Here is an 11,219-nt window from a genome sequence, read left to right as displayed (position 1 = left end):
TCACTTGTCGGATGATCTGTTTGTACAATCAAACAATAAATTGTTAATTTGTTATTCAGAGATACGTCTAATGGCAATTATTTTTATTGTTCATTGATATTGACGTTATAACATGTACATTATTGTCTTAGAGAACACTCTCCTATGCAGCAGGAAAACATATAATTATTAATAATACATTTTATATTCACATAAAAAAATGTATGATACGAGTAATATTAATTATATTGTACTTCAGTATGTTTCTTGTGAAATGTTATTGAACACTGAGGATGATGAATGTGTTCATTTACATCCATAAGATAGGTCTTTGGTACCGTCCTGTTTTCTAACCTATCATGTTTTCACTCATTTTAAATCGGCTATAGAAACCCTGCAGGCAATGTTTAAACTGGAAAAAAAGTTTTATTAATGTATCCGACCTATTATCTATACAAGGGCATTTTTTTCTGATATCATTTTAAAGCATTTTAGAATAGAAAATGATCAACCAAGAGATTTTTAAAAAATATTTTCTAAACAGTAATTAATTTTTGAAGATTACATTGCAGTTTATGGAAACAAGTAATTTTTTTTTAAAATAAAAAAATACAAATATCAATAAATACTGTGATGGGAAGAAGTATTTGAGTAGTATCAATAGAGAAACGATTAAAAACTATCGTGATATTCAGGTCATAAATTATAGGGCATCTTTCAAATCTATACGAAAACATGAAAACAATGTCTAAATATATTGAGTATTCAGATCAAACAAATCTGTTATAAATTCAATTTTACTGAATCTGAAGCTAATATGGGTCGGATATCCTAAGTTAACAAAACTGAATTTTAAGCTGAGCAAAATAATAAGAACAGTAGTTAATTAAAATCATCGGTTGCCAGAATATTTGAATATTGATTATCAATTCTACTGGATAAATTTCATAATACTATGGTTTCATCAATAATCGTTGAGCACCAATTTTCGAGGAATTCGTTGTTGAGCAGATCCAAGAAATTGATGGCATCGACAATTGATGACATTACAGTACACAATGTACTAGTATCTTACTACTGATTTACGACAATAGTAATAATTTTGAATCTTTCTTCCAAAACGATGATTAAAAACTCTTAATGTTATCTCAAAAGACAATGGATTTGATATTTACCACGAGACTCGAACGTTAATTCATCAAATATAAAATCAGCAAACCAGGAAAAAATCAATTAACTTTTTCCAATAGCCTTTATTTTGTTAGGTTTTTTTTTGTAATGAATTCCGCGTTCATGTAGTTAATACTGTAGTTAATACTGCAATTACAAATATTAGAAATTCCTAGCAAACAATTAAACACGATTAAACATGCACTTCATTGATGTTGAATGCACTTCAGTTTATAGGTATAACAATTTACTGAGGCAGTGTTATACTTGATACTTGCATGTTTGATATATTAAAATCTATGTAACAAAATGAAAATTATTGAGAATATTTTTATATTTAATATGATACATATGGAAATAACGAACTGTATTCAAGATAAAGTTTATAAAACTATACAAAATACAACATGTAGGAGCAGAGCAAATACGGACCTCTAACACATTAGAGGTGGAATCAGGTGCCATAGAGGAGTAAGCATCCCCTGCCGACCCGTCACACCCGCAGTGTGCTCCTTGTCATGATCGGGAAACGGAAAAAATCCATCGTCAATTCAGTGCATAAATAATGGACTTACAATTAGTATGAAAGTCAGCAGCATTTGACTCAATGATAAATTGAATTAGCTGACAAGGTCATTGTATCGACCATAAAATTTACGAAATGAAATGACTTTAAATGAGACTGCTGAAATTCTTGGTTTATCAACTTGTTTGTCAATAATTTACCTCGTTTTAGATATTGTTCATACGTAGACCATGCTCTTGCGTCTCGAATCAACTGAGATATATAAATTCTGTATGCAAGTGATGAAGGTATATTGCTGCATAAGTAACGGAGGTTGACGATAGAATATATCATTATGTGTTATATCCAGATAATGCGTTTATTTAAAAAAAATCATTTCTGCAAGTAAAGAGACACTCTCAGTATGTTGATAATGGATTTTGACTCAATTATGCATGATTTTTTTCTTAATTGAGCCTTTTGATTTGGCACAATTTACAATTACTTTAAAATCGCTAAAATTCAAAAATCTTCCTCTGTTTTTATCTCTAATCTCCAGTTGTTCTTTCTTTTTAAGGGGGCCGACTATAGTTTTTTTGTGTGAAAACTACAATAGCGAAACTCTTCATTTTTAGGTAATATATAACTTACATTAACTTCAGTGTACATGCAAAGTTTGGAGGAAATCTACCGTCCAGGTATTTTTGAGGGAGCGTCTCAAAATACAGGTACATTTACCATAGAATTATATAGGAAAATGCCAATTTTTAGCACTCTAAAGCAAATTATACAAATACTACAATAGACATTTTGTTCAAACTATGATATTTGATGACTAATACTATATTATACAATATATGTAAGAAACACAAAATTCTACCCTTTTGTTACCAGAGGGGGCATCTCAAAATGCAAAAAAAAATTAGCAAATTTTACTACTTTTATAGAGTATTACAAAATATGACGTACACAATGGATTCAAATGAAAACATAATAAAAATATTGGAGATCTTCTCAAATTTCTATGTTTTAAATTTCAAGAGCGTATGTTTATTACTTTTTCTTTAATAATATTTTTATTACCCCTTTCTTTAAGAGCTACAGTTTATCATAACGTCAAAAACGCACTGCAACGACGTCAACCTACCTATCAATTGCAAAATCGGTTAAAAAATCAGATATCAAATTGTAATTACATTTTTATACCTATAATTTTTTTATTTTGTTTAATTTTAATAATTAAGCGAAAAAAGTTGCATTAAAACATCAAATACGCTTCATTTTACTATGATGCGCGAAATATTGCGCAATGGAAACTATAGTCGGCCCCCTTAAGAAAAAAATCAGCCTATACATTCAATCATCTATTGGTAAATCGAATTCAAATTCAAATTGACCTCAAATTTTGTACTCGTTCGAAATGTATTTTTGTGAAGTTATGAAAGGGATAACATTTTTTTTATTTATGTATATGAATTATTTATAGTCATTCCCAGTAACGAATCTTTAAATAATTAGAACTCAAATAAATTAATGATCGTCATTATGGACACAGATTTGATAACAGATTGATTGTTTAGATGGACGTAAACTGTACTTTGAAGAGACAATTTCTTTGCAAAACCAAGATCTTTCAATGTTCTGTGGCAATGAGTGCCGTGTTAAGGTCTAATTGAAACATATGGAGATAACGAACAATATTCAAGATCAGAAGTCCTTTAAACAATACAAAAAAGGAACAGAGCACCAAAACATCCGAGGTGGGATCAAGAAGCCCTCATAGGAACAGACCTTCAAAACATCGGAGGTGGGATCAAGAAGCCCTCATAGGAACAGACCTTCAAAACATCGGAGGTGGGATCGAGAAGCCCTCATAGGAACAGACCTTCAAAACATCCGAGGTGGGATCAAGAAGCCCTCATAGGAACAGACCTTTAAAACATCCGAGGTGGGATCAAGAAGCCCTCATAGGAACAGACCTTTAAAACATCCGAGGTGGGATCAAGAAGCCCTCATAGGAACAGACCTTCAAAACATCCGAGGTGGGATCAAGAAGCCCTCATAGGAACAGACCTACAAAACATCGGAGGTGGGATCAAGAAGCCCTCATAGGAACAGACCTACAAAACATCGGAGGTGGGATCAAGAAGCCCTCATAGGAACAGACCTTTAAAACATCGGAGGTGGGATCAAGAAGCCCTCATAGGAACAGACCTTTAAAACATCGGAGGTGGGGTCATGAAGTCCTCATAGGAACAGACCTTCGAAACATCGGAGGTGGGATCGCGGAGCCCGCGCATCAATATCTAATGACATCTCTACTTTTATCTAGAAAAAAACTCAAAGTCCATTTTTACAAAACGCGATTACAGCAAGCTTGGACCTCAAAAATAAAAGGGGTTGGATCAGATCGAATAGGTGTGAGGATATTTTACCGACTGGTCACAACCGCACTGTGCTTATTGTCATTCTCTTGAAATAATGGAAAATTTGTAGACAATTATGTAGGTAAAGCGTGTCAAAACAGGGTTTTCTACGAAATCGTACTCGTTCTCCCTTGAACTTCTACTAAATTTTTTCGCAGTTGGCCATTCATGTTTTGGAATATGATCCTGTACATGTGCATTAAGGTTTCGGAATTTCGTTTTTCAGCCACGTGGTAACTCTTTTTATATTTTATGTAGCCAAGAGGTTTCAAAAATTATTTGTTTATGTTATTGTTAGGTTTCAATAGATATGCAAAAAAGGTTTCAGAAATTAAATTACCACTCCGAGTCGCAAATGGGGTTAAAAAGTCATTCTAAATCATTATCTTATTTCAATCGCAAGTACACTGCCTTTGACCTGGCAATCATAAGATAGGATATAATACGTAACAAACATGTTGTCAGCTTACAGGAAAATACTTGTTTACACAGTTCTAATTTCTATAGGTACATTTCTCTCTCTCTCTCTCTCTCTCTCTCTCTCTCTCTCTCTCTCTCTCTCTCTCTCTCTCTCTCTCTCTCTCTCAATATTTCAATATAAACTATATTTAGATGAGGGATGTCCACCAGGGTGGCAGCTATTCAAGAACTCCTGCTATCATGTGTCATTAGAGGAGGAATCGTGGATGGATGGGATGGTAATATGCCTTTTATTGTTCAGGTTATGTCTTTATTGTGGAAAGACTTGATCTTGATACTTAACGAATAAATTTCTTCTTTACATAATGCTCAGGCAATTTATATCTTTTTCTTTTAATTATCTATGACAGAAAATGTGTGAAATACATGGTGGTACTTTGGTTCAAATAGAGACAGCAGAAGAAGATGAATTTATAGCTCAACAAATGCGTATACATTCAAGTGAGTTCTATTGTGAGTCTATACACTCAAAATGTATAAAAATGATTCAGTTTCACTATCAATTGTGTTTGTGGGCAGTGACTTCAACTCTTGAAATGACTTTGAAAATATAATTCTAGAAGAGTGAGCCGACTCTTTAGCTTATGAAAAATTATGATGTCAGAACAGAAATTATAACATCTCGTGAGACCGAGAAAATAAGATTAGTCATTTTCACGAGATAATAAGTCGTTTTCAAGTAATGTTATCTCACGAAAACGAGATATTATTTCTTTTTCATGAGATAATTTTTCCGTTCAGATTCGTCAATAAAAAATAGATTTGTTAACCTTCATGCAGTTCGTGATCAAGCTCTAGAGAACAATAATTACGCAACCAGTCATCATTTCTTCTCAATAAAACTTCACGGGTTTTCAATATCTTAATGATGGATTAATTATTTTATTTCGACTATCATTGTCTGATATTACTACAATGAAAGGTACATTTTCGAAAGATCACTGCTATTCCCTGTTAATTATCAAAATCATATCTATGATGCGCTAGTGTTCATTCTACTTTCAAAACAGATATAATTTTAATGAGATTGACAGATATTAACGTATAATTTTTCTCCTTCGAAATTCATTTTCGATTCTTAGCGAGACCTTAAATTAAAAAAAATGGTAACTGTTCCTTCGTCAAATAATTGACAGGAAAAAACTGAGGTAAGGGTCTTTATATGAAAAAGTTCAACACGCTAAACGGCCCACTACATCGGTATATATATATTTATGGTGGCTGGCATACATCTGCAGAATTTTGTTGGAACGTTTTTAAGCTTCAACTAACAATTGATATTATCCAACTGTACACATACTGCTTTGTAGATGCGGAGATCTAAAATATTGTTTTTGCTTCGTTGCTAAACCTTTTTTTCATTATCAAACACATTGAATAAGTAAACAGACCATTTGAATATTTCCGCTAGTACTGTAATATTATTACAAAAATACAAATCAGCAAGTAGCGAATAAGAAAAAATTGATTTTTTTTAAATTTGTAATAAAATTCAAAATCAGATTTTAGGTGACCACGACTTATATGTATTAATTTCTTCCTCTTTAGTCAGAAATACATGGCTCGGGGGCTCTGACTGGGCAGTTGAAGGTTCGTGGGTTTGGGAACCAGATGGTAAAATACTACAGTACTCCAACTTTGCGCCAGGTAAACCGAACAACTTTTTCGGTGAAAATTGTTTGGATAAGGAGCAGAGTCTATATTACCAATGGAATGATGAGGACTGCGACACCGATGCTTATTATATTTGCGAGAAGCAGTGAGTTGAGTATACATGTATTTACTTGAATACTGATAATTAGCGGAAATCAATACATATATAATCGATGATTATGACGGTTCATGTATTTAAGGAATCACTGTCTAGTTTTTTAGATATGCCGGGGTATCAACGATAGTAAGAACGTGAATAATTTGTAATGAATTTTTTAAGCTGATGATACGGTCTTAACGTCTGATTCTGCTTCTGATTTACAAAAGTCACTTGAAGTGTTTGCTTCAAATACTGTGATTTATGGAAACTCCGTGTTAACATAGCCAAAACAAAAGTCCTTATTGTTTCTAAAGGTCGAATGATAAAACGTAATTTTTTATATAATCATGATAATGATGTGGCTATCGAAAATGTGAAAGGATTTTGTTACTTGGGTTTATTCCTGTCAAGAAGTGGAAAGTTTAATAATGCAAAAAAAATTAACAGAATAAACTTCAAAAGCAGGAGTCTTACGTAAAATTCGATATTTTAATTTATCAATTAATTGTCAGCTAAAGACTTACGAGTATTTAATAAAGTCATCAACCCAATTTTACTTTATTCTTGGGAAGTTTGGGGATATGAAAATTTAGACATAACAGAAAAAGTACACTTAAAATTTCTGAAATTTATGCTTAATTTTAAATCTAGTACCCCAAATTGCATAGTGTATGGAGAAACAGGTAGATATCCACTGTCAATATTAATAAAATTAAAAAATGGTTATGTACTGGGCATAAATTTTAACAGCCGATGGAAGTAAGCTCACAAATGTTATTTATTCATATTTTAATAGATGTTATATTGATGGATCTTTTGAATATCCATGAATAATATGTGTACAAGATGTACTTAATTTTGGTGGATTGCCCTATATATGGACAAGTCAGACATTTCGTAGCTTTAACTGGCTTAAGTCAATCATTAAAGATATCCTAAAATGTCAATCTGAACAAGAATGGAGAAGCATTGTTAATAGTTCATCCAAGTGTATTAATTATAGAATTTTTAAAACAAACTTTGGTTTAGAAAATTATCTGCTGAATTTACCAAAAAAAATTAGGAGTTACACTTACAAAACTGCGAATTGTAATCACCATTTGCTAATTGAAAAGGGTAGATGGCATAATATTGATAGAAATTTAAGAATATATACCATTTGTGATTGTAAAACTGTTGGTGATGAATATCATTATGTTATGGAATGCAAGTACTTTTCGAATGACAGAAAAATATTTCTCCAAAATAGATATTGTAAAAATCCTAACACTTTCAAATCTAATGAACTAATGAACAGTAATAATGTAGAAATACAAAAATCATTGTCAAAATTTATCAAGAAAATTTTCAAAATTGTCAGTCCTTCTTGAATCCTCCGTGTGTTTTATATATAACTGACTATATGTTTTCCTCACTCCTTTCTTTTTCTTTATATACTTCTCTATCTCTTGACCCTTGACTGTAATTTTTGTTTGTATATATGTACCTCTTGTACCAGTAATCTGGTTTTGGGCGAATAAAGAATTGGGTTATAATATGTTCCTATAGTGTGATTACAAAATTACAAATGCAATCATTCTCAACCGACTTACCTTGTTCCTTTTGCAGAAACGTCATTGGAAATCTTATCGGGTGAATATGGATTTCTCTGCTTTACCTCAATAAATGAAACGTTTATCCTGTGTTGCTTGTTGCTTAGTTTCCATTTTAATTGTAAATACACTATATTTAGAATACAGGAGAACTATCAAAGTATCATAGACTTATGTCATAGTGTCCTCAACTTATAAAAAGTATCAGCTCTTAATTTCAAATTATCATGACATAGTGTCAAATAATCGTCATTTAATAAAAAGGTAAAAGCATATTAATTTCTAAAGACAAAGTATTATCATATAATTAAAAGTACATTCTAAAGTTAGGAATGAGTAATGATAAAATAAAATAAAACATTGGTGGAAAATTAGATACAAACAATTGGTTCTAAATGCAAGAAAATTGTAACCTTTTACGGCTTGTTAATGATAATACTGGTACAATGTGGTTATCTATTACTAACATTAGAGTGGTTACAATTGTAAATCCTTCCGATTAATGACCTCGAACCTCAACTCACCAAACAATTACAAACATAAAAGGAAATTCAAAATGCATTTAACTTTTTATTTCTTTATTTGTTATGCAAACAGTACTAATTTTTTGTAATGATTTTTATGTTAACCCAGTTGATATTGCAAATATTTACTGCGCAGATTCATAGCAACACTTGGTAACGATTGAAATACATGGATGCTTCAGCTTATTGGTTAACTCAGAAAATCCTAAGACTCGGTCTATATTTAATATAAAATACACATGTACATGAACAATTGTTGTGAGAATTGAAGACATTTCATGTACATTAAATATCATTCAAGACGTAGCTAATTCAATCCTAAATGAAAAAAACTTTTCTGCAAAGGACAATCAGAGAGATGAAAATACATCATTATATCAGGTGGATATCCAGAATTGATTTAAAACTGACTTGTAATACATTTTTCGTTAGTTTAACTGGAGGCAGCAAGTCCAAGCAGAGAAGCAGATGCTATCAAAATAATAAATGAAAATATCCAAAACATGAAGAAATCTACCGCTGATGTAACATCAGTCCAGAAAACAGACTCATTTTGTTTATTATTTATATTCATTGTGTCCTTCGTATTTTTAACATCCATCTCTACTTCGTTGTTACTTATACTGTCCATTTTGTTCGGATAAATAAACCGAACTGAATTGTTTCGAGACCGACAATTTAATTTCCAAGAAAGCACTGTCAATTTCTGTAGCCAAAAAGGTATTTCTCTATCCTGGCCCCTTTCATGAATTCTTAAAGAGATTGCCGTTATAATAAGTATCAAAGTTCCTAATGCCAAAATAAGTATAATATACATTTCCAGATATGACGTAGAATATGACGTAGGCGGAAGTATACTAGTCACCACTGTCATGAATATAGATAACGCCAACATAACAGCAACAGAGTATGATATTTTCTCCCCGCTATCGTTAGGGATTATGAAAGTAAACACATCTAGAACTATAAGAAAAAACATAGGAATCATTATATTGAGAACGAAGACTTTTGGTTTTCTTTTTAACATTAATTCAAACGTTATCAAGGACTGGTTATCATCTACTCTGACATCAGCTTTTGGACTCGATAATGTCCATTGCCCATCATTTATATCTTCATCTATTTGCATGCCGTTTGTCCCTATTGTAAGTGACACTGAGGATGCATCACTGTTCCAGGCTACCATCGTTATCTGGCACTTCTGTCGGTCAAAGGGAAAATAGGTGACGTCAATCCTACATTTAGTCTGAAATACTTTATATGGCATCCAAATAACATCTCCTGTACTAAACACCCGCACAGTCATAAAACTTCCACCCAAGTTTGTAAAGTCAGTCAGGCCATTGAAAACTTGTAAATCCGGCTTCCAGATCAGATCTTGAGGAAGATCAAAATACATTGCTTCCCCATATGATGACGGGGTCCAAGAGAGGAATTCGTCCCGCCATTTTATAATTAGAGTACCGACAGATCCCATTTGCTGCTTAGCTTCGTCTATCCCAAGAAGGCCCGTCAACAGAAGGTCTACTGATACCTGTGTAGGTACACTCTGGTTCACAACCGGACGTATGTTATTGTTGTATCCACTGGTTGTAAAGAGGTAGGTATATAGATTCCTCATGTCTGTCCCCGACTGTCCTGATACACGTCCAATAATTGTGTAAAATATCCCAAGCATGATCAAATCTGAAGCCTTCATGTTCTCTTATTTAACAGCTAGTATTGACAAATCCTCTGTATTTCAATCATTGAAAAAAACGTGCAGAATCCATCGATTGTGTATTTAGATGATTGGTATACACAACAGTGCAATTTGTCAACATTTTACGTTGAAAAAGAATGACCATTTTGTCCACTGCTCGCTACGTTAATTATTCATCAGTGTACATATTCTGAACCGAGGGTCACATCAGAAAGTACTGATTTTCTGTATAGACAGATTATGATTTTGTTACACATTGTATCATTCACTACATTTCTCATTTCCTCCAGGCAATTCAATGTTATGGAATTTAAAGATGTGAATCCAGGTATAACGAAATAATTTTGAATTGATTCAAGGGAAACAAAATTTATGTGTCTGAAGGTTTTTAATATTCTACACCTTTGCTTTAAAGTGGCACAGTGACGCACAAAGGGGAAAATTGACAAATGTAGAATTTTCGCATGACCTCTGTAAATTTTGTTCAATTCCTTAAAGTATTAGGTTTCAGAAAATTACAGGTTTCAGAACCTAAAAATTAAATTTTTATGGGGAAAAATAAAAGTAAAAATAATTTCTGTCTGCCCCAGAACGAAAATATTGCAAAATACCCTGGTACTTCTTCCTCCCTATCTTACGCGTGCGCAGAAAAGTGTTTAATAAGTTTCCATAGTTACCATGGTCTCAGGTATCCACGAATGAATATAAGTAGACCAAAAAATTTGATGTAATCTTTTTAAAAAGTTGTAAGAAGATATTTCTCACCTTTGCATGCTTCAGTTGAATTTTGTTTACAAGTTTGAGCTAAAAATAAGAGTAGCGTGACCTTGACATATACGAAACAACGAAACGGTTAATACAACCTTTGTTTTTCCGGCACTTATATTGTGGAGTCAATTCTTGCAGTTGAATTGTCATATCTTCGCTATATACTCATAATTATCGTAAGTCTTTCTCTGTATGCTACAGAATCTTAAAATTAAGATATGATTTTGACTCACTGTGCCGCTTTAAGGGGGATGTACGGCCACCTTTAGTGCAGTGAGAACAAAATGTATACATTACTTCAAATGGCTAAAAAACATTAT

The 11,219-nt window shown here is 32.5% G+C and overlaps 2 protein-coding genes across 2 annotated transcripts; one reads left to right on the top strand and one right to left on the bottom strand.

The window, feature by feature from the left end:
- Positions 1 to 4,692: 4,692 nt before the first annotated feature.
- LOC134274261 (perlucin-like protein) lies at positions 4,693 to 7,949 on the top strand (the record flags this gene model as incomplete). Its single annotated transcript, XM_062756516.1, has 4 exons — positions 4,693 to 4,778; positions 4,911 to 5,001; positions 6,109 to 6,319; positions 7,922 to 7,949. Coding segments are annotated over 4 exons (416 nt in total), but the record flags the coding sequence as incomplete, so codon positions are not given.
- Positions 7,950 to 8,514: 565 nt separating this feature from the next.
- On the bottom strand, positions 8,515 to 10,373 carry LOC134274260 (neuronal acetylcholine receptor subunit alpha-3-like). The gene has a single exon (XM_062756515.1). It carries the CDS (start codon positions 10,126 to 10,128, stop codon positions 8,863 to 8,865), a length of 1,266 nt encoding a protein of 421 aa, XP_062612499.1. The 5' UTR covers positions 10,129 to 10,373; the 3' UTR covers positions 8,515 to 8,862.
- Between the last annotated feature and the right edge of the window lie 846 nt (positions 10,374 to 11,219).

Source organism: Saccostrea cucullata, unplaced genomic scaffold (genome assembly GCF_032062105.1).
Source record: "Saccostrea cucullata isolate Sc308-1 unplaced genomic scaffold, CSIRO_AGI_Scuc_v1 ctg6053, whole genome shotgun sequence".
NCBI classification, from domain to species: Eukaryota; Metazoa; Mollusca; class Bivalvia; order Ostreida; family Ostreidae; genus Saccostrea; species Saccostrea cuccullata.
This window is presented reverse-complemented; position numbering and strand designations above follow the sequence as displayed.

Excerpts from the sequence above, each read along its gene's own strand:
- LOC134274260 (XM_062756515.1), bottom strand. The coding sequence starts at position 10,128 with ATGAAGGCTTCAGATTTGATCATGCTTGGGATATTTTACACAATTATT.